Source organism: Ailuropoda melanoleuca, chromosome 11 (genome assembly GCF_002007445.2).
Source record: "Ailuropoda melanoleuca isolate Jingjing chromosome 11, ASM200744v2, whole genome shotgun sequence".
Taxonomy (NCBI): domain Eukaryota; kingdom Metazoa; phylum Chordata; class Mammalia; order Carnivora; family Ursidae; genus Ailuropoda; species Ailuropoda melanoleuca.
In genome coordinates this window covers 39,548,953-39,573,137 of record NC_048228.1, presented here as the reverse complement: position 1 = coordinate 39,573,137, position 24,185 = coordinate 39,548,953, and the positions used below count along the sequence as shown (strand labels likewise).

The 24,185-nt window shown below is 35.5% G+C and overlaps 1 protein-coding gene across 7 annotated transcripts in view; it reads right to left on the bottom strand.

Annotated features, from left to right (window-relative positions):
• The window catches only part of FAM13A (family with sequence similarity 13 member A), a 339,281-nt gene that overhangs the window by 140,370 nt on the left and 174,726 nt on the right, over window positions 1-24,185 (bottom strand). For all 7 annotated transcript variants that reach the window (XM_034671515.1, XM_034671514.1, XM_034671512.1 and 4 more), the window contains one exon: window positions 20,158-20,244. In XM_034671515.1, the coding sequence (XP_034527406.1) occupies window positions 20,158-20,244 (87 nt within the window). The remainder of the gene's footprint in view (window positions 1-20,157; window positions 20,245-24,185) is intronic.

The window sequence follows — 24,185 nt, the reverse complement described above, 5'->3', positions numbered from 1 at the left end:
GAAGGGGGAATGAAACATGAGAGACTGTGGACTATGAGAAACAAACTGAGGACTTCAGAGGGGAGGGGGGTTGGGGATTGGGATAGACTGGTGATGGGTGGTAAGGAGGGCACATGTTGCATGGTGCACTGGGTGTTATACGCAACTAATGGAGCATCGAACTTTGCATCGGAATCCGGGGATGTACTGTATCGTGACTAACATAATATAATAAAAAATAATTTAAAAAAAATTAGTAACACTGAGGTATCTAGGAAATGTCCAAATATTTGAAAATTAAACATCACACTTCTAAATAATCCATAGGTCATTCAAAACAGAATAATAACGAAAATATGATAAAATTTTTGTGATGCAGCTAAGGAAATGTTTATATTAGAAAGAAAAAAAAATTACATCCTAGTGTTCTACGTTAAGAAACTATAAAAAGAGCTGAGTAAACTTATACATAGAAGTTGGAACTACAAAGCTTCTAGAAGAAAACAGAATACCTTTGTGACTTGAAAGTAGGCAAAGATTTCTTAGGACTCAGAAAGCAATAACCATAACAGAAAATAACCAATAAATTGGACCATCAAAATTAAAATATTTTGATTATAAGAAGACACCATTAAAGAAAATGAATAAGGCTTCAATGTGGAAAAAATACTCACACAACATGTATCTGATAATTCATTGGAATCCAGAATATAAAGCACTCCTAGAACTCAATTAAAAAGAAGAGAACGCAGTAGACAAATTAGACAAATGATTTGAATAGACACTTCAAAAAGAAACATACATGAATGGCCAATAAGCATATGAAAAAGTACTTCAAATCATTAGACATCAGGGAAGTACAGATTAAAGCCAAGTAAGATACCACTACACATTCTCCAGAATAGCTAAAATTGAAAAGATGGAAGAAGTCCTGGAACAGAAAAACCAAATTAAAGAAAAAAAAAATTTCAGAACAGTTTTTCCTTCTCAGTGGGAGGGACAGGGATCAACTGGGGAGGGGCACTAGGGAACTTTGTGAGGTGTTGTCAATGTTCTACAACTTGATAACTGGATGTTTAATTATCCAAATGAATGCAGGTGTGTAAATTTTTAATACCCATCAAATGACATACTTAAGATTGTATATTTCACTATATGGAATTTTATATCAAAAAGTAAACAATACTGAACTCTAATGAAATTTATACTCAAGTATTTAGAGGCAAAGTATGGATATAAGCAATTTAAATTGAAATACATCAAACAGGGGCACCTGGGTGGCTCAGTCAATAAGCGTCTGCCTTCGGCTCAGGTCATGATCCCAGGGTCCTGGGATCGAGCCCCACATTGGGCTCCCTGTGCAGTGGGAAGCCTGCTTCTCCCTCTCCCCCTGCTTGTGTTCCCTCTCTCGCTGTGTTTCTCTCTGTCAAATAAATAAAATCTTAAAAACAAAATACATCAAACATAAGATGGATTAAAAGATGGATGAAGGATGAGCAGATGGAGCCACATGTAGTAAATACGCAGAGTGAACTGTTAATTATATCATCTGTGTGAATTAGTATATGTATGCTCGCTATATAATTCTACTTTCTATCTTAAAATTTTCATAATAAAATATTGGGAGAAATCTATAAATAAGAAATCAACGTAGTTCTATTCATATTGATTTCTAATATACCAAATCTGGTTTTCTGAAAACATATTCTCTGCTAAAAGGAACCAGGCTTCCTTGGAGAAATGGCTAATTACAGGTCTGACAGGAAAAGTACAAGGTAAGCTCAAGATTAATGAGTACATATTAGAAGTACACAGAGCCAGTTTGAAAAGACTTCCACAGGAAAATGTGGGACATTTTAACAACCAATAAGGAAAGGGCTTTTAATTCATTGAATTATAAAAGAATCCATGAGTCCATGATAACAGTAAAAAGACAACAGGGGTGGGATGGATAAACACTATTCTTTACAGAAAAATGCCTGGTAATAAATACAGAATACCAGAATTAGAAAATTTGCATCCCCAGTAAAATAAATGATTTAAACAAGGATCATCAATATATGCCTACAACATTATTATGTAAGTGGTGCTGGACAATAGGATATTCACTCGGTGTCTAAGAATACTTATCACACATGGAGAAGAGTCATTTTACAATAGAGAGATCTGGCAGACACTACCTCAACCAACTGATCAAACTTAGCACCATCAAATAATGAAACACTGCACGTTTCCTATAGTAATACAATGGGAAGCACACACACAAAAAGATTAACTTCTATTGTATGTAAGTGACAAATCGCTGAATTCGACTTCTGAAACCAATATTGCACCATATGAGAACTAGACTTTAAATAAAAATTTGAAAAAAAATAAAAATTAAAGTTAAAAAAAAAAAGCTTAACCTCAACCTACTAATGAAGAAACAGTCAGATAACTCTAGACTGTGGAGCATTTCACAACAGGAGCTGGCAAATTATTATTGTACAGGCCCAGAAAGTAAACATTTTAGGCTTTGTAAGCTGTAAGGTCTCTGTTGTAACTATTCAACTTTGTGTTGTGGCATGAATGGGTGTGGCTGTGTTCCAATACAACTTTATTTACAAAAATAGATGGTGGGTTTTGACCAACGGTCTGTAGTTTGCCCATCTCTGTTCTGTCCCATGATAACTGTCCATGAGTCCAAAAAAAAGAAAAAAAAAGTCAATATCAGGAGAGAAAAAAAAAAAGAAAGGTACATGGCAATAAAACTCAATGTTTGATCCTTGATCTGACTGGACTTTAAAGACATTTGGGGGACAAATAGGGAAATTTGAATAAGGACTAAAAATTACATTTATTTATTGTATCAATGTTAATTTCTTCAGTACAATAATGGGATTAAGATAATGTCCTTGTTTTTAAAAGACATATGCTGAAGATATGTCTGAAAATTATTTTCAAAAAGGAGTGATAAAGCAGATATAGGCAGTATGTTAAAAGCAAAATACGCCATCTGTGTTCATCAATAAAATGGGTATGTAGGAGAAAAACCACAGCAGTTCACTGAAAAGAAAACAAGTAGCTCAAAGGGCAACACACAATGGAAATTTTCTTGAAAACCGTAACTACTTTTTGAAACTTCAAGAAATATAACCACATTTTATTTTCCCAAGAATCACTTTTAAAGTTTTCAAACGTATAAGTTAAGATCAATTTTGCCAAGGATATTAAAATACCAACACCTGGTCTTGTCTCCATTTTCAAATCTTGAAAAAAGAATGATTCCCAGGCAGCCTTTAATTTTTGCTAAGGTCTAATTGATAAACATGATATTATGCTTGTATTTGCCCTGTCAAGTCTATAATGAATCTTCAGTCCAAACATTTTTATGTTAGTCTTAACACTTTTTGAGAGAAGTTCCCTACATTTTCTCAAAATATCCCAAACTAAACTCATCCTCCTTTAAGCCCTCAAATAAGCTTTTCTTCCTTTGGTGCTCTTGTCGATGATGGCAAGAAATCCACCCACTCTGATCTGGAAGGCATTCCTCTGAGGCTTTTACCTTTTTACCTTCTTATCACTTTAGTTTAGGCCTTTCTTATGTCTCATTTGGACTATAGCTTCCTATTTTTTTTTTAAAGATTTTATTTACTTGTTGGAGAGAGAGAGAGAGGGAGAGAAAGAGAGAGAGAACGAGTGAGCATTTGGGAGCACATGCGGAGGGAAAGGGAGAGAATCCCAAGCCGATTCCGTGCAGTGGAGCCCAAAACAGGGCTCGATCCCATGACCTTGAGATCATTACCTGTGCTGAAACCAGGAGCCAGACGCTCAGCCCACAGAGCCACCCAGGTGCCCCAAGCTTCCTACTTTTTAATCCACTATGTCTGTTGACAGGGGTGATCTGAGCTTATTCCCAGATTAAAATTGTTCAATGGTTTTCTACCTCCTGTAGGCTATAGGGAACTCTTCAGACTCTTCAGCATTGCATAATTGCACCAGACTACTTCTGCATGTCATTTCCTGCCACTTCCCTAGACACACTATACACATTAAGACCAAGATTTTTCAAGTCTATAAACATGAACATTCTGTTCTATACCTCCCTGTCTTTGTACACTCTTATCCGTTTATAAACACGCCTTCTCAAAACACTTAAGTTCTATCTTGGCTACTCAGTACAAATATAATTTCTCCATGACTTCAACACAGTCAAAGTAGTATAGTCACCTGTCTTCTTCTTAGTTTGCATACAGAGAAGATCATGTCTCCTCACTTATGCACCAAAGTGATCTACATGCTAATGACTCTTAAATCTGGACCGCTGTCTAGTCTTCTCTTCTAAGCTCCAAACCTATTTCCAACCATCATTTTCAATTAACATCTCCATTTGTAAGGCAGTGAAACTAAAGCAGAGAGCTTATGGAGCACACAGTGGGGCCAGGGGTCAAACCCTTAGGTATATGGTCTCCAACCAGCTCATTTCCCAGACCAGGAACCTGAGAGTCATCTTTGACACTTCCCTTTCCCTTCATCTCTCACACCAAATGTATCACCGAGTTCTAATTCTGTCATTAATAAAGATCTCAAATAAGTCTACTTTTCTTCATCTCTACTCACTCTAGGCTTCCATAAATTATTATTTTAATTTTTTATGTTATGTTAGTCACCATACAGTACATCATTAGTTTTTGATGTAGTGTTCCATGATTCATGTTCACGTAAAACACCCAGTGCTCCACGCAATGCGTGCCCTCCTTAATACCCATCACTGGGCTAACCCATCCCCCACCCCCTCCCCTCTCAAACCCTCAGTAGGCTTCCATAAATTAGTGCTTGGAAGACTGCAATTGCTTCCTAACTGGTTTTTCCATTTCGACTTTTGTTCTCTCCTGACCGTATTCAACACATAGGAACCAGAGTTATATTTTCTAAACATAAATTTGGTTATAGTTTTCCTTATTTAAAGGATATCAATGGTTTACCATTTCATCTGGGTGAAATTACCAATGTCTTATTAGCCTGGAAGGACCTTTCTTTAGCTTTATGTGGAGATACTCTCTGCATCTCTCACAGGGCCTCAGACTCCTTCCAGTGGCCACTTCATCTTATGAAGTTTGAAATTCTCTCCCCTAACACCTACTCTCATTCCTTTTTTGGTCCCATAAGAAATGTTCACTTCCCTCAAAAGGTGTTCCCTGATGAACCAGCTTAAGTCAGGTGTCCTTGTTACGTGCTGTCAGTGCACTCTATTTTCCTTCCTAGCAGTTTACACAATTTGCAACCAAATACTTGAATGTTATTCTATATTCCTCACTAGGTTAAAAACTCCATGTATCAAGTTCAATGTCTAAATGCTCAGCTTCTAGCTCAGTGCCTGCTGTAAGATAGACAAATATTTTGAAAAAATAAATTAATAATGCGAGCTAAAATACCACAGGCTGAATGCCTGCTAAGACAAAGAGAAAAAATAATCAAAACAGACATGAAATGACCAAAAGGACTAATATCAAAAGGCGGACAAAATTTAGAATATGTAAGCAAAATCACTATGGGCTAAGATGCAAAAGAACCAATTATAGTAATATGTATAATTTATGTACTTACATTCTCTCCAATTATGCCAATTTTCAAAACCCAAGATTAACTCTAAATGGAGACTTTGGTATCAAATTTATGTTTCTATCCTGAGCTTATGATCTAACACAATTTCTCTTTGTTTTCTTCTTCCCTAAGGACACAACATTTCTGTTCTGAAAATGAACAGTAATGATTAAAATTTAAACTTGAGTAGCAAAAGCAATCTTGAAAAAGAAAAGCAAAGCTGGAGGCACCACAATTCCAAGATTTCAAGTTATATTACAAAGTTGTAGTAATCAAAACAGTATGGTACTGGCACAAAAACAGACACATTGATTAATGGAACAGAATAGAAAATCCAGAAATAAACTAACAATTTTATGGTTAATTAATCTTCAACAAAGCTGGAAAGAATATCCTATGGCAAAAAGACAGTCTCTTCAACAAATGGTGTTGGGAAAACTGGACAGCAACATGCAAAAGAGAGAGACTGGGCCCCTTTCTTACACCAGACACAAAAATAAACTCAAAATGGGTTAAAGACCTAAATATGAGACATGAAACCGTAAAAATCCTAGAAGAGAATATAAGCAGTAACTTTTTGACACCGGTCTTAGCAACTTTTTTCTAGCTATGTCTCCGGAGGCAAAGGAAACAAAAGCAAAAATAAACTATTAGGACTGTATCAAAATAAAAAGCTTCTTCACAGAAAAGAAAACAATCAACAAAACTAAAAAGCAACCTGTGGAATGGGAGAAGATATTTACAAATGACATATCTGATAAAGAATCAGTATCCAAAGTATATAAAGAACTTTATACAACTCAATACCCAAACAACAAATAATCCAATTAAAAAGTGGGCAGATGATATGAACAGATATTTTTCCAAAGATATACAGGTGGCCAACAGACATATGAAGAGATGTTCATCATCACTTACCATCAGGGAAATGCAAATCAAAACTACAATGAGATTATCACCTCACACCTGTCAGACTGGCTAAAATCAACAATACAAGAAACAACAGATGTTGACAAGGATGTGGAGTAAATGGAACACTCATGCACTATTGGTGGAAATGCAAACTGGTGCAGCCACTCTGGAAAACATTACGGAGCTTCCTCAAAAAGTTAAAAATAGAATTACCTTACCATCCAGGAATCGCCCTACTGGGTATTTACCCAAAGAGTACAAGAACACTAATTCAAAGAGATACATGCACCCCTATTATAGCAGCATTATTTACAATAGTCAAGATATGGAAACAGCCCAAGTGTCCATCAACTGATGAATGGATAAAGAAGAGGTGGTACATACACATACAATGGAATATTATTCAGCTATAAAAAGAAGGAAATATTTCCATTTACAATGACACTGATGGAGCTAGAGTATTATGCTTAGTGAAATAAGAGAAAAACAAATACCGTATGATTTCAATCATATGGGGAATTTAAGAAACAAAACAAACAAGCAAAGGGGAAATAAAAAAGAGAGAGAGGCAAACCAAAAAAACAGCCTTTTTTTTTTTTTTAAAGATTTTATTTATTTGACAGAGACAGCCAGAGAGAGAGGGAACACAAGCAGGGGGAGTGGGAGAGGAAGAAGCAGGCTCCCAGCAGAGGAACCCGATGTGGGGCTCGATCCCAGAATGCCAGGATCACGCCCTGAGTGGAAGGCAGACGCTTAATGACTGAGCCACCCAGGCGCCCCAAGAAACAGACTCTAACTATAGAGGACAAACCGAGTGGAGGCAGGCAGGGGAGGGGGTGGATAATGCGCAAAATAGGTGATGGGGATTAAGGAGTGCCGTTGCTGTGATGAGCACCGGGTGCTGTATGGAAGTGCGGAATCACTATATTGTACACCTGAGACTAATAAAATATTGTATGTTAACTAATTAGAATTTAAGTAAAAACTTTAAAAAATATACAAAAAATAAAAACTTAAAATGAAAAAAACTCAAAAAACAACAACAAAATAAACCTAAGGAGTAAATAGTTTGAAAAATACAGTATCATCATTCTGTAGTATGAATGAAACAGGGGAATAAAAAAAAAAAAAACCTTGTCCCATGTCAGACCAATATTGTAATACAGAGTAAGATGATGCAGAATTTTTCTTATTGATTATTCTGTTCTAAAATCTATTCAATAGACCATAGGCAGATCAATCTTAATAAACTCTAACTTCCGGTCATGTCACTTCTTTTAGTCACAAACCTCCATTACCAATATTTTTAATACAGAATTAATTCACATAGCTACTTAAGAAAAATACTAAGATTGCAACTGAGAGGTAAAAGTACGTTACACTGAAAGATACTTCATGGAAGAGAAAATGTAAACCACACAGAAATATATGGAATTCCATTAGTAATAAATCAAGTATGTGATTTAGAACTGGGTCTTATTTTTCTGTCCTCCTTGCTCACAAAGATAACACCCTAATGCTGGTAAGGATATGTGCAATTGGCACCCTGATATTTTCCAGTGGTTGTGTAAATTTTTATAACTCTTAAGTAAAAATTTAACTTAGCAATAGGTTTTAAGGGCCATAAACATATAACTTTTGAACTAATGAATCCACTTTTAGCACTCTATCCTGTGGATATAATCCTAAGAAATAAAGCTCATGCTGAAAGGTATTTGACCAAACAGTACTTATACTATTGAATAATATTATTATAGAACTGAAGACATCTGGAATATAAAATATGATAACAATCATCTCTGTAGTTATGAAGACTTACCAACACAGAAAATGCTTATAACAATACATTAAGGGACAGTAAAAGAAAATTGCTTTTAAAATATGAATGTAACTGTCTCAACTACATCCACATACACGTAGGAAAAGATTGCTTTAAGAATCTTTTCTAGCATTTATACAGCTATTTAATGCCTATAAATTCTGGGTACAAAAGTCGCCAATAAACAAGTAGATTTTATATCTGCACATGACAGCGTGGGGCAATGAATAAACATCTGTTATCACAATGAGCAAAAAGTCCAAACTCTCCAGGCCTCATGATATGAAACTTGCATGTAATTTTCCATAGCAACAGCCACATTGTAGGTAAGGTGTTAGATTCCTAGGATACTCCACTAAAGCCTATTTAGCTTATTATATTGAGAGTTTGATAGGCTGGCCTGATAGAGTGCTGTATTTCATATGCTTAGTTGACATATCAGATGGTTTCAGGATGGCTGACGAGCGTAAGTTGCGTGCAACTGGATTTCTTTACATACAAAACATGTCTAATATTGGTATCAGAATAATAGCTGTCAACATGGAGAAAAATACAGTCACTATAAAACCAGTTCAGAGCTTTCACACTTAAGAAAGACTGAGTTATTGGTTAAGAAGTAAAATAAGGGGGCGCCTGGGTGGCACAGCGGTTAAGCGCCTGCCTTCGGCTCAGGGCGTGATCTCGGCGTTATGGGATCGAGCCCCACATCAGGCTCTTCTGCTATGAGCCTGCTTCTTCCTCTCCCACTCGCCCTGCTTGTGTTCCCTCTCTTGCTGGCTGTCTCTATCTCTGTCGAATAAATAAATAAAATCTTTAAAAAAAAAAAAAAAAAGAAGTAAAATAAGAAGGGGGCGCCTGGGTGGCACAGCGGTTAAGCGTCTGCCTTCGGCTCAGGGCGTGATCCTGGCGTTATGGGATCGAGCCCCACATCAGGCTCTTCCGCTGGGAGCCTGCTTCTTCCTCTCCCACTCCCCCTGCTTGTTGTTCCCTCTCTCGCTGGCTGTCTCTATCTCTGTCGAATAAATAAATAAAATCTAAAAAAAAAAAAAGCAAAATAAGAAGAAAAAAAGATAACTTTCACAAAGCCCTACATGCTTACTCCATGACCTAGGCTATATACCAATTACTTACATATATTATCATTCATTCTCACAACTACTCTGCAAAGGAGGTAGTATAATACAATGTAGCATATAGGACTACAGCGATGTGAGGCAATATGAGGGTAAAGAGTTTGAGCTTCAGGATCAAATATCATCTGGCACTTACCTACACATCCTTGGGAAAGTGAACTAGCCTAAGCCTCCATTTTCTCACCTATAAAGAAGGAAGGAAAATGCAGTAGATTGACTGCTGTTTACCAAATATTGTTAAAGTCCCCTCCAGACGCATCCTAGAGTTGTCTTTCCTGTCCCCATTTCCCCATTGGATAATATGATTAGTTCTGGGCAATGAATTATGAGCAAAAGTGAGAGAATTACTTCTGGGCCAGAGCTTTTATTTGTCAGTGCAAGATTCTGCAGGACTCTTCTTTCTCCTTGGGCACAGTAACTGGCCACATTTGAGGTAGGGCTGCTCTGTCAGTACAGGTTGCTGGGTGACAAGCCAAAGCAGAGCCCCCTTGTCAATCTAAATTGGGCAGGCAGCATAAGCAAGAAATGAATGTTTTAAGCCACTAGTCTTCTGGGATTGCTTATTATTGAGGTGTAACGAAGGCTATATGGACTGATAAAGGTCATTTCTATCCTATAGCGTTTGGATGATTTAATTAAGCAACATTAAAAGTGTTTTCCACAGTGTCTAGCATAGAGTAAATAGTAAATGTCAGCTATATCATGTTTAAGTTATTATGTCTTTTATAAATTAGAATATTGAGATATTAAGTATTCTGCAATGTACCAAGGATACACTACATTAAATGACGGAATTGCTTCTGTAAGACTATAAAGCCAGAAATCTTTTCATTAAAATCACCTTTTTCTTGTCATGTGACCTAGCAAAAAAAAAAAAAGCCCTCTAGTAATTATCTTTTTGTTCATACACATGCCTTTTTTGTTGTTGTTTTAAAACCTTCTCTCTGTTCGAAGAGAACTGATTTTTTTTATTCTCTAAATTTGTTTTCTGTTACTTTGCTGTTTATTTCATTTAATAAATTTTATCACATAGCATGGCAATCATTATGCCAGATTTAATAATCAAACACCTCTACAGTTTGGCTGCAACCTGTCTTTCAGAATTTATCTTCTGCTTCTTCCCTTCATAAACCTTCTGCCCATGGTCTATAAATCTTACAGAACATAGGATGCTCCTTTTCTCCTTCTGGTCTTTGTTTATGCCACTCCAACTGAAATCCTTCCTCTGCCCAGTTGTCCAATTCTTCTTTTTAAAAAATTGACTTAAATTCTCTTTTTTCTACGAAGCCAGCTCTAATCAATTTCATAGCACATATGGTCTATTTTACTTATTTGAAACATAATTTCATAAGATTTTATAAGATAGCTGTGTACTGCAGGACCATAAACCCTGGAAACTGTATTCCTGGAATCCCTTGCCACTAGGGTTCCAGTTAATTTCTTCCAATGAGGAATTCTCCTGAGTTCTGGAAGGCAGAGGAAAGGATGACCTACTTTGGGTCTAATAACTAGCTCACAGAACTGCCCAAAAGCAATTAGATCAGAATCAATTACACTGTCACATTTTTGAAGGAATTTACTGTCAACCCCTTCAAACCACATTTAACAAACCAACAAACCATCACCACTCCCACGAAAAAACATCAGCAAGGACTTAAGGAAAGTCTTTGCTGTTCAAGAGTTAAAAAAAATCCTCGAGTCACCAAACTTCCTCAAACAGGCAGCAAGCTGTAGTTTAAGAAAGACACACTCCCTATACCCACTTCAAGGGCAATAATGTAAAGGAGGGGATTCTAAAAGGAGAAGGCAGTGGCCAGAGAGAAAACAGACAATGGAGTTCCTTGCAGAAAACACAATCTAGGTCTAATCAAAGCATCTCCACTGCTTCCTATGGACGTGTATGTACTGGTGTGGGAACGGGACTGTTTAGTGTCCCATTTGTATATGGATGTGTGTGGGGAGAGAGGAACAGTCTGTCTTTTTACTTCATAGATTTTCAGATCAAGAGGAACCATGTTCAGCCCTGACAGAGTACTGATACATCACCCAGAAATTTTAGAGCTTGAGCTGGTTGTAATGACTGATTGGTTCTTTGGAGTTTCATCCTTGCATAAGGATTGACTGTGTTTTCTGTACAGTAAGAGAAATGGAAAAATATATTTGGAGAACAGAAGGCTAGGGTGCGGCAACAATGTTATGTATTCCCCAATTCCTATTTCACTTTTCCCTTCCTAGGCACATTGGAAAATTACATTTCACAGATGCCCATGGATGTTACTGAGTTCTGAAATATGAGTAGAAGGGACAGGTGTTGTTTCTGTGCTGAAGCGGTTAAGTGCCTGTGAACTTTGCACATGCTTCTTCTTTTCTTTGTTTGCTGCTGATATTAGAAACAAACACGTTTTAGATGACATAGTTGAAGAATGGAAGCAGCCTGTGATGTGAATCACTGCTTCGAAGCTTGCGCTTACAAATCCCAACAGACAATGACTGGAGTGGGAAATAAACTTTTAAAAATAAATCCAGTGGTTACAGGTATTTTTGTTATAGCATTAGCATTAATAACTTTGATTAGACTTTGGTCATAATTGTAGAACAAGGCAAACCAGGGAAAATTGGAACAAATAGGCCAGTGAGATCTTTAGGGTCAATGAAAAATCAAAGAAACCAGGCTAAAATTTGATTGTTTGCAAAATAGGATGGTGAACCCAAAGGCTGATCCGAGATCAGAAAGTCAGTCTAGCACATGTGATGTTTTGTATACATATCTAGTCTCCAACCTAGTTTCTTGAAGTAGGAGATAATGGCTTTTCAAATTTGCATCCCTATTACCTGGCACAGGATACAATGACGAAATAGCCAACCCTTCAGGGTGTTTATCAAAGCAGGGCAGATATGCAAGAGGAGATGTTTCAGGCTGGAGAAGGTCAGGGATCAGGTGTGTAAACCCAGTCTTAGCAAGTTGGGTACTCAGGACTATGAGACCATGCTGGCTATATCCTAGGTTCCTTGGGAGCGCTAATCTACAGATACTCTCATAAGGTCCTTCTATACCTTGGTCTATAATTACAATTGCTTATAGTATCTGGAAAGACAGACAGGAGTTAAGTGAACTAAATTACTGGATTGAGAGATAAGGTAGGTGCATGCAGGTGTGTGTGTGTGTGTGTGTGTGTGTGTGTGTGTGTATTAGTATATATATTAGTATAGTACATAGCACAAGAAAAATAATCTATATATTATATGTTATAAAATACCACAAAACACAAAAAAATATTATCCAAATAATTGATTATAAAAAGATTCGAAGAATTCTTTAAATAGTTCAGTGGTGACTTACGAAATCAAATAAAGAATATGCTTATAATAAAAGATTTAATCACAGCTATAACTCTAATGATAAATGAGCAAAATTATTTATTTTTTTAAATCTCATGCTGCTAAGCACTGAAAGGTGATTTCCTAAGATAATGGAAGAGGCAAAAAATAAACAGAGAATGTTATCATCCAGCACCTATCAGGGAGATGGCAAGATACAAAGCATTTTCTATCTTGTAAAATAAACATATATTCATGTATACAAACATATGGGGGCAGAAAAAGCAGATGGAAAATTATTTTAAGAAAAGCTCAAGAGAGATTTAATCAGGAAAAGATACGTAAAAAACCCAAAGTCTTAAATTCCAGATATAATTATGTATTTAATGGTTATTGAAACCCTTCCAAAGGAAAAAATGTACTAAATTTGACTAGATTCTTACAAAAGCAAATTTCCCATAACCACACACACAGACACTCATTGCTTTCATACAGAGTAAGAGAAAAAATTTATTAATTCATTTGCTCATTCTCAAGTATTTATCAATGGTTCACTACGTGTCTGGCATTGGGAAAGTATTACCAAAAAACAAAACAAAACACAGAAGGAAGGAAGGAAGGAAGGAAGGAAGGAAGGAAGGAAGGAAGGAAATGACAGGATCCTAGAAGAGAGTTCTTGAATATAATAAAGGACACTCAACACATCACAGAAGGCTTTTAGTAAACAGAGCAAATACACTTTGAGAACAGATCATCAAGCTTCGGGGTCAAACCACACGAAAAAACATATTTATAATATATGGTTATGGAGGAAAAGTTGACAGACATTAGAAAAAAAGATCTACCTTATGAATAATAGATACAAAGAAGAAAGTTAGAAATAATTAGAGATCAGTGAAATGGAAAATGATGATACAACAGAGAATCAACAAAACTAAAATCTGGTTCTTTGCAAAGACTAATAAAGTCTCTGGCAAGCCTATCAAAAGCAAACAAGAAAAAGGGTTCCAAAAGATAATATTAGAAATGAAAAAAAAGTTTATAACTACAGATAAAATAAAGACTTTAAAAGTAAGGGGAAACACTGAAATACTTTATGCTGGTAAATATAGGTAAAATAGGTAATATTCCAGAAAATATAATATCAAAACGAACTCAGAAAAAAACAGAAAACATGAATAAGACTATAAGCATTAAAGATACTGAATCAGTAGTTAAAAATCAACTTACCAAAACAAATTTAAAAAATATTTAAATTAAAAATTAAATTAATAAATTAAAAAAATAAAATTTAAATAAACCAATAAATCTAACCAGGCCCCAGACAGTTTTATAGGAACATTCTGACAAATACTGAAGGAACTGATAATCCTGATCTTACAGTATTTTAGAGATTCTCCTCACCTCATTTTGTTAGAACAGTATAACCTTTATGCCAAAAGCAGATAAAACATAGATGCAAAAATACTAAACACAACAGCAGCTATCCAAAGCTTGCGGGTATTTAAAAATATGTACCAAGGGCACCTGGCTGGCTGTCGGTTAAGCATCTGCCTTCGGCTCAGGTCATGATCTCAGGGTCCTGGGATGGAGCCCCCCATCGGGCTTCCTGCTCAGCGGGGAATCTGCTTCTCCCTCTACCCCTCCTCCTTGCTCGTGATCTCTCTCTCTCTTTCTCTCTCTCACACATACTCTCTCAAATAGATAAATAAAATCTTAAAAAAAAAATTTAAAAAAAGTATGTACCAAGATCAGCTTCAGAACTGATTTGTTCCAGTGATGCACTATTAGTTTAAGTTTAGAAACATTTTCAGTATATCTCCCCCCCCACAAGAAAAGAATAAATGAGAAAAACCATGCAATTATCTTCACAGACACAAAAGAAAACATCTGCTAAAATTTAACTTTCACGCAAGATAAAAATTCTAAACAAACTATAAAAAGAAGGGAACCTCCTTAAGCTCACAGAGCCTATCAAACAAACACTTAGAGCAAATATCATAAACCTAATAAGCGTATGTGTGAAGAAAAACATATAATGGAAACCTGTTACTGAATGAGATGAAATAAAAACTAACTACTCTCAGATGAAACAAAAGCAATTAAATAATTTGTTCATTTTCAGGTCTTTATTGAAGGTCTTTATGTGCCTGGCATTGTGAAAAAATTTCACAAAAAAAGTAAGAAAAAGAAATATGCCATGATAATACTTAAAAGTCAAATGTAGAAACTTTCCCTTAAAATCAGGAAGGAATTCAAGAAGGCATGGTATTGCCACTTCTATTTAACCTTTAGAACATAGTACAAGAAAAAAGAAATTAAATGATTAAAGGCATGAAAGAAAAGTAAACAGGCTCATTATTTCCAGATGATATGACTGACTGTCTACAAAGGAAATCAAAGAGAAGTGATCAACAAAATATCAGAACTAATGAGAATTTGGCAAGGCTTCTAAATACAAAAGTCAACAATAAAAATTAGTTACACCATTAAATATCAGCAACAAAGTTTGAAAACATCATTAAGTATTTCACTTATCTACAAAATGTGGGCTATCTAGGACGTTTAAGAAGAAAATTACATTTTAAAAAAATCAAAAGACATTTAAGTGGTCGTGAGCAAGTGGAGAGTTCTAGGACGGTCATGAATGGAATACAAATTCTCATGAAATGGCTCTATCAGTTCAGCTTAATTTCTAACTAAAACTTCTCATGAAACCTGACAATATTCAACTGCAAAAGCAATAGACCCAAAAAAATTTTCAAGAAGGGAAACAAAATTGAAGAAACTTGTTCTACCAGATATCACTAATTAGAATATTGTGGTAATGACGAGATAAACAAATAGAGCAACCGATAACACAGCCCCAAACACACATAAAACGTGTGACATATAATAAAAAGGACATTTCAAAAAGTGGGGGAAAAGATGACCTATTGAACAAATATGCTAAGTTAATTGATTTTTATATATAAAATCAGATTCCTACTTTATGCTTTACACAGAATTCAAGTTCAGATGGATTGAGACCAACATATATGCAAGCAAAATTAAAATCCTTTGGAAAACAATAAAAGACTTTTCTTAATGACCTCAAGATATGTGAGCATTTCTCAAGCAAGATGTAAAAACCACAAAAACTAAAGACTAATTAATTAAACATTAAAATAAAAAGCTTTTATACATCAAAAGGCACCATATTCAATACAAGAAGAAAACTAAAAAATTGGGACAAAGTATTTGAACACACATAACTGACAACAGCTAACAATCTCACACAGATTACTCAGAAAAAAGCAAACAACCCAATAATAAAATTGGCAACGACAGGAGAAAGTAGTACACTGATTAATGCTCACAGATATGACCAAAGCTTAATGAACACATGAAAAGCTGCCCCCATAAAATTAATCAGGATAGACTACATTATAGTGAAGGTACAAATTAACCCAGAAATCTGAGTGGCTTAATAAAACAGGTTTATTTCTCAGTCATTACACAAATCCAATGCAATTTGACAGGGGGCTCTCCACATCATAAAAGCCACTAAAGAACCCATGCTCCACTGTCTAGTTGCTGTACTATAAGAAAGAGCTAGAGATTTATGCACAATTTTTGAATTCTCTGCCCTTGAAGCCATACTTGTCACTTCTGCTCACAGCCTACTGGCCAGAAGCAGTTGGCTGGCCCCAGCTAACTGTAATGGGGCTGGGAAACATTGGAGAAACACATGGGTATTCAGTGAATAATTAATGTCTCTGTCACAACTAGAAAGTAGAGAAATCTATATTAAGGCAATAGCAAGATGCATCTCACACTCTAAATTAGACTGGGGAAACAACTCCGATATTAACAAGGGTTGGTGAGGATGTGAAAAATGGAAACAATCATCTGCAGCTGTTAAGCATGTAAATTGGTACAACATCTTAAGGTATTTGCAAAGTTGGGACAAGTTAAAGATGTACATATTTATGACCATACTTCCCACATGTGCATAAAAGGTGTCATGTGAAAATTATTCACTTAAAAATGTTTGTAACAAAATATTAGAAATGATCTAAATATTGAAGATAACCTAAATACTGGAAAAAATGTGGAATGTTACCTAAATAAACTGTCGTATATTCTTACTGAAAGTGAATATTGATAGAGCATATTGAACAGAAAAAAAAAGATCTACATTAAGTAATTAACTGGTGTCTGGCACTTGATCAGTGCTAGCTATAATTATCACTATTCTCTCTCTCACTTTTATTAGAAAAATAAGGATGCAAACTAGCATGGAAATGTATAGAAATAATGTTACCAGAAAAAATAGAACGAATTAAAATGTACACATTAATTAAAGCAATGTAAAATACATACATGTCCATTAACAATATTTTAAAAATAACTTAGAAGCTTGGTAAAACTTAATGCTTATTAAATTACTCTATTAATTTGCTCACTGAAAATTATACTGCCACTAAATTTTCTCAAAACCCTACATTATTTAAAATTTCTAGTTTACTTTGCTAATAGACATAGGCATTTTTAAAAACATTTAAGAAAATAGAACTGGGACTATTCTCATTATGGAGGAAAATCTTCATAAATAATTCATAATCCATGAAATCATTAACCTTTGAAAGAAAAATAATTTAACAGTTGCTTCTATTACAAAACAGTATATTTGATAACTGCATTATCCTTATCACATATTTTATAGTTAATATGACTTTGTATACTAAAGGAAACGTCTATAAAAGTATTAAGAGAATCCAATGACTAAAGCTATTATGTGCTTGTAATTTAAATTTTTATCGGCACAGTTTTATCCACTGATAAAAGTCAGGGAGAAAAACACATAATCTTTTATTTTATACCTCCATCCTAGCACTGAATGAATCTGATATTCATTCCCATACAATGACCTGACCTTGAATTTTTGCTGAGGTCAAGAACACAGCAACTACGCTGCAAGTCCAGAGCATACCCCAACAGAAGAGAGAAGGAAAACAATTTTCTACCCTCAGTTCACTGAATCCTATTCCAGGTTTATACTGTGACCAACGAATGTGGGTTGTGAGGCTTATTTAGAGTACCTGTGTTTGGTAGAAAAAAGACTGTCTTCTCTAGTCTTAAGTGTATTAGGTCATAAGGAGCTGTGCCTTTCTATGTTCTATACCTCCTTATAAATCTATTTGATGTTCTCTTCTTTATCATCTATTCCAATTATTTGTTTGCATATGTACTCTACACAGTATTGGTACTGGGCACGATGTGGTTATACGAGTACGTCCTTGAGCTACCAGGGCTGCTGGTGATACTTGCTCACCCAGGAAGTATCATGTACTGTGAAATGGAGGTTTTTTGTTTTTTTTTTAGCTTGGACTCAAATCAAGAAGTGGCTTTCCTACCCAAGGAAGAGAAATATAATCCTTCCTATTGCCTAAGAACAGTGACAACAACTGGCGGGGCAGAGGGAACACAGATGGGGACAGATGGCTTAGACTAGAGAGACATCTCCAGAGTCAATGGACATATGCCATTTCTGGATTACCATTTTACATCTCTAGCCATATAGGGATCGCAAATACTTAGCTGTCCAAGGCAAATACAGCTGTAACTAGAGATATCTGAGAAAGACAGCTATGGAGGCCAGTTGGAGTAACATTAATACCGAGGATACACATCATTCTCACAGCTTACTAGCTCACTCTAGAAAGGACACATCAACCATATTTTGAAAATGTTCTCAGCTTTAGCTTTCCAAGATCAATTGGAGGAAAAAAGATCTTAAGATAAAATCCTGGTGAAAGAGTTAGTGCTTTATAATCTCTTATAGCTCACATGTTCTGCCTCATATCTGGGATTTGAAATTACAAGGATTTTAATCACCCATAAACTAAGCAAAGCTTTGTTTGCTCATGTAGATGTAAACTTGCTTATGTGAGGCCACAGAGAAGCTTAAATTAAAAACCAAAGCTTAAGTTTGGTAATTTCTCTACTGGATTAGTTTGTTCATGAACCATACACTGAGACTGACAGGGGATAATAAACGCACATTACTGATTCTGTACATACCTGAAAAATTCCAAATAGGATTAATTTCAGAAGAGTAATACAATCCCATCAAACAACTTTTGTGACAGGTTTTGAGATTATCTTTATCTAGGAAGTGATTCATCTAGGGTCTCTTCACATAAAGGCAGCTACACTAATATACTGAATTAGTAAGTAAATGCTACCTACTGATTTCCCTCCGAACCTACCCTTTTCAAGGTATTTATTTATGAGTATACTTTTTACACTGAATTTTTATTAATTCACAATAAACAAAATTTCTATTATACATTTGAGCTAATTATACAAAAGTTTGCAGACATAAATATTTCAGAGAAAAAGATACAAAAAGTAGTTTGTATCTGAAAAGGAAAGCATGCTGGGTAGTTCAGATAATTTTCCAGAAAAAAAATCAAGGTGGAATAGGTTTTATAAAAAAAGGTTTTTTAATTTCTTTTAAAATAAACTAGAATTACTATAATCAAGACACTAAGCAATGACTCAATACTTCATTTAATTTACCTTTTACAGAATTATTTTTATGGTAACTTGCGATTAAAATCAGAGATTAGAATTCTTTTAAATTTTGCCTACAATGGACTCAGGAAAATTTGGTGAACATTTTTTTTTCTCAGAATGGGGTAAAACAACAGCTCTATAAACGTCCTGGTGGCCAGTGAGGAATATTCTATATACCGAAGTAAACAGGAGAAGGTCTACTTAAAAGATTTAAGATTAGAAAAGGAACTCTAAAATTAAAGCAATCACTTTTCTGGTTGGACAAATGATCAAAGAAATTTCCATTACATATTTTGGGTTAAAGGGGTTTTTCTTTTCACTGGCAAAATAATTATATGCATTCTGGATTTTTCTTAATAAGGAAAAAAATTTACACATTAGACTCTCTATTCTAGTCATATGTATGATCTTATTTCTTTCTGGTTAAATTTTACTTACTTGATTATGTGTTATTTTTATAATTATGAAAAATCAATAAAGTGATTTCTATTTTGAAAGAGGAATTACAGGTGGACATTGTGTTTTACCCCTCAAAGCAACCAAGGAAAGAACTACTGTATTCGACTACTTCCTATGATGCAGGCTGCAAACAATTCTGATTTAGTAGTAGCAAAACCACGGACTAAGAAATATCACTGTCAAATAAGAGGAGTGTCTTGATAATTTGGGGATGAATATCACCTTGGATTAAATGTACTAATTAAAAAGTGCTTTTTATGCAACCAGGTCCAAAAATAAAAACAAAGATAAAGGCTGAGGGAAATGCAACAAACAGAGCATGGAAACATGAGAACATCAAGAGTCCTGCTAAATGTTTCTCATGGTAACCCAAAGGAGTAGACAACTTACCCTGGTTCTTAGAGATGGCGTTTGCATGTCACTTTCTAAGTCTTTTGTCAGAAGGATGTTAGGTAAGGGGTTCTTACAACTGGCCTCCTATAAAAGAAGTATAAAAGAAATATTAGAAACCAAAGAGCATTACCCTAACTGGAAATTACTAGTGAAAAGCAATTTTTATGGGAGACAAGGCATTTCTGGATTGAACTATTTAGACCAGAAGCCACTGAGATTTGTCATGAGGAGTCAAAATGTTTCCTTTCTTATTTTTCACCTGCAGTACTGAAGTATGATAAGATGGTGATGGAGTAGGTGTGGGACACACAGAACGTATATATTCAGAGATGAGCATTGAGATTCTCTCTACACTATCATGTCACTTACATTTCCACAGACAGCTCCCCTCTTCTTTGGAGAATTAGGTAGTTAATTCTCCAAGATACGAACCACCAAATTTAGAGTTTCCTTTCCCTACCATTTTTAACAAATGGGTTCTGATTATGTAAATACTTTCTTAACCAAATTCCTTCAAAAAGGTTAGCAAACCACGAATGAATAGTGGTAGTTTTATACCGACATCCTAACTGAGGAAAATTATCTGCGTATTTGTTTCCAACATTATTAAGCTTCTAAGCCCTTGGTTCACACCAAAATAGTACTTGCAAAGCTAGCAGAAATTACAAGAAGGCAGTTCACATGGAATTGGATTTACTATTAATTTCTATATGATAAATAAAAACAATAAGAATCTCATTTTTAAAAATACAGTGTAGGGCCTCTTATCAATCGCCATAAATTTGGATAAATTTTCTATAAGTGATTTCATCACCAAATTAAGAGAGATAAATATATATAAGGAAGATTACAGACAACAATACAACTAAGGAGAAAGTAAGTTCAATTTCTTTTATTTGCTCTATAACCTTGACCTCAATATCACATTTCTTCCCTTATTTTTTTACCTACAACAGTGAAGTTGCCCACCATCCACCACTTCATTATCTAAATCATGGATTTTTTCCCTCCAGTTTACTTAAGGGTTAATTAATTATAATCTTTTTTTTTTTTTTTTAAAGATTTTTTTTTTATTTATTTATTCGACAGAGATAGAGACAGCCAGCGAGAGAGAACACAAGCAGGGGGAGTGGGAGAGGAAGAAGCAGGCTCATAGCAGAGGAGCCTGATGTGGGGCTCGATCCCATAACGCCGGGATCACGCCCTGAGCTGAAGGCAGACGCTTAACCGCTGTGCCACCCAGGCGCCCCAATTAATTATAATCTTTTAAGCAATATTTTAGTCAAATACTTTACAATATTACTAAATTTTGCTGAAATTTTATTTATTCTCTTTAAAGAGAACGGTATATCATTAGGATAAAATGTCCCTAAAGAAAATACTACTACTACTTGCTACTAAAAAATACTTACTGAACCTTAGGATATATGAGGCACTATGCTAAAGTCTTTGCATTAATGCCATTTTTGCCCCCCACAGCCTTATCAGGGTTAGGTACTATTATCATCACTCCCCTTTTAAGGATAACACAAAATCTTACAGAAGTAATTTGCCCAACGTCGCACGGGACTCAAAGATGGCTCTGTATAACTTTATGAACTCATATCACTTTTATATGATATCTCCAATATCTAATATACTTGACATCTTACACCACTAGGTTGTAGAGCCGTAACATTTTAAAGCCAAAAGAGTTTTTAAAAATCAGCTAATTTTACAGACAGGGTACTTGAGGACATCTGAGGTGATGTGCCCAAGATCACACAGAAGAGTGGCAGAGCTGAGACCCATGCCCGGACCAGAAGGCTATCCGTGGCACCTGTTCCCAGCTTTGTGCTGGTGAGCAATACTACCAGACTCAGAGGGGATCAAGAGCCTCCTCTAAGCTGGGGGTAGCTGTGGTACTGCCAATACTCTCAGCTGCCTGTGGCCTCACGTACAGCTCTATGGAAGGACCCAAGGGTACATTTCTGAGCTCTCCAAATAAGCATGCATTCCAGTCCTACCCTTTCCCACAAGTCACAACACCTGCTGGCGGTAAGCTGCTTACTGGAAATAGTGAACGAACCCATTCCCACTTCTGACTCACTGTGAGAAGGATAAACTCTATCCAGCATGACATTTAGGAGATCCAAGTGATTAACTGTATAAGCTATTACGTAATTTGACTACACTTGGATAATATAATTATGCTTAATCTTTATACCCCCTTTTAAAACTACTGGGATGTAAATGTTAGAATGTGTTGAGAAGAAAAAAAACTGACTCTTAAGAAAAGCTAATAGGAATCGTGGATCTTTGTTTATGATTGTCCGAGTGTTTACAAATGCCTGCAATTCTTTCTTTCTTATGCATAGGCTAAAAAGGATAGTGTTTATTACTCTTATCTCCCCCACCCTGTCCCTGTGAATTAATGAGCACGAGGCTGATAGTTGGATTTTCCCTATAAAACTCTGAAACATTTTCTGTAAACTTTTATCTGAAAATGCCACTTACATGAATTATGTTTATTTTTTGTTTTAGGACAACAGAGACAAAGTAAAATTTAGTAGAGCATTGAGGTGGCAGTCAAGAGATCTGACTTCTCATCCTGGTTCTCTAACCAGCCAGCTATAGGGACTCAGGCAACTATTTTAACCTTTGGACATCCCTAGGTTCAAAGATTTCTAAAACAAAGGGATTGGATTAGATGAGCTCTAAGAAACCTTTCCAGGTCTTAAATTTCAAGATTTTAGGATTTTTAAAGAAGCAGCAATATTTGTTGACAAAAAGGTAACCCAGGACCTGTTCAGAGTTGTATTCCCAATGCCCCGCGAGACTGCTGCAAAGTGCTGACACCCACCCATGCAGTAGACAGTGAGCCCGGGGGCTCCGGAGCCACAGAGGGAACATCGCCTGCAGGGCTAATGTTACTCAAATTTCTGGAGAAAAATTAATACATTCCACTAGTAGTTTAAATAAGTAACTGGAAATAACTTCACGTATTCTTTTAAGACAGATATATTATGGAGTTAAGTGAGAAACATTTTTTAGGTAAAACTTTTTTTTACAGTTACGCCTTTAAAAAACCATTTACACTGGTGGTATGTATATGCCTAAGAGAACTAAAACCAAAGGTCCACACAAAAACCTGTAGACAAATAGTCATAGCTGCATTATTTCTAAGAGCCAAAAAGTGGAAACAACCGAAATGTCTATCAAATGAAGAATGGATAAAGAAAATATGGTATAACTATACAATGGATTATTACTCAGCTATAAAGAAGACTGAAGTATGGATACCTGCTAAACATAGATTAACCTTGAAAATATCACGCTAAGTGAAAAAAGCCAAACATAAAGAGACATACATTGTGTGATTCCACGTATATATTAAAAGTCTGGAATAAGGCAAATAGTGACAGAGTGTAGATTAGTGGTTGCTAGGGGCTAGGAGGGGAGGGATTCCTAACGGATCCAGTCTACATGGGTTTCTTTTTGGGGTGATAAAAATGTTCTGGAATTAGGTAATGGTTACACAACTTTGTGAACATTCTAAAAAACAATAAATTGTATATTTTAAACAGTTTTATCTTATGGTATGTGCATAATATCGAATTCTTTTTAGTAAGTCATTTAAACGCCCACACTCCCAGGAAAAAGGAAGAGACCCTGGGTTTGTTTGAATTCCTCCCTTAGAACCTTTTTGAAAAGGTTTGAAGGGGGAATGATTTCTAAGTATTAAAGTGTATATGGGCATAAAAATTCATTCAACAAATATTAACTGAACCCTATCCTGTGTGGCATTCCAATGCTAGTCATTGGAGAAGGCAATGATAAACACATCAGACCCGATTACAGGGTATATTTGTATTTAAACATTTCATCTGCTTCAATGAGACTTAACTGAATTGATTGCTCACTCTAATGACTTTTGTGCAACAACCAATTGCTTAACCCAGCTGTGTCACCTTGGTATCCTGAAAACACCATTTAAAAATACAATAGGGATGGAAAAAATACTTTATCACAGCTTTGTTGGCCTT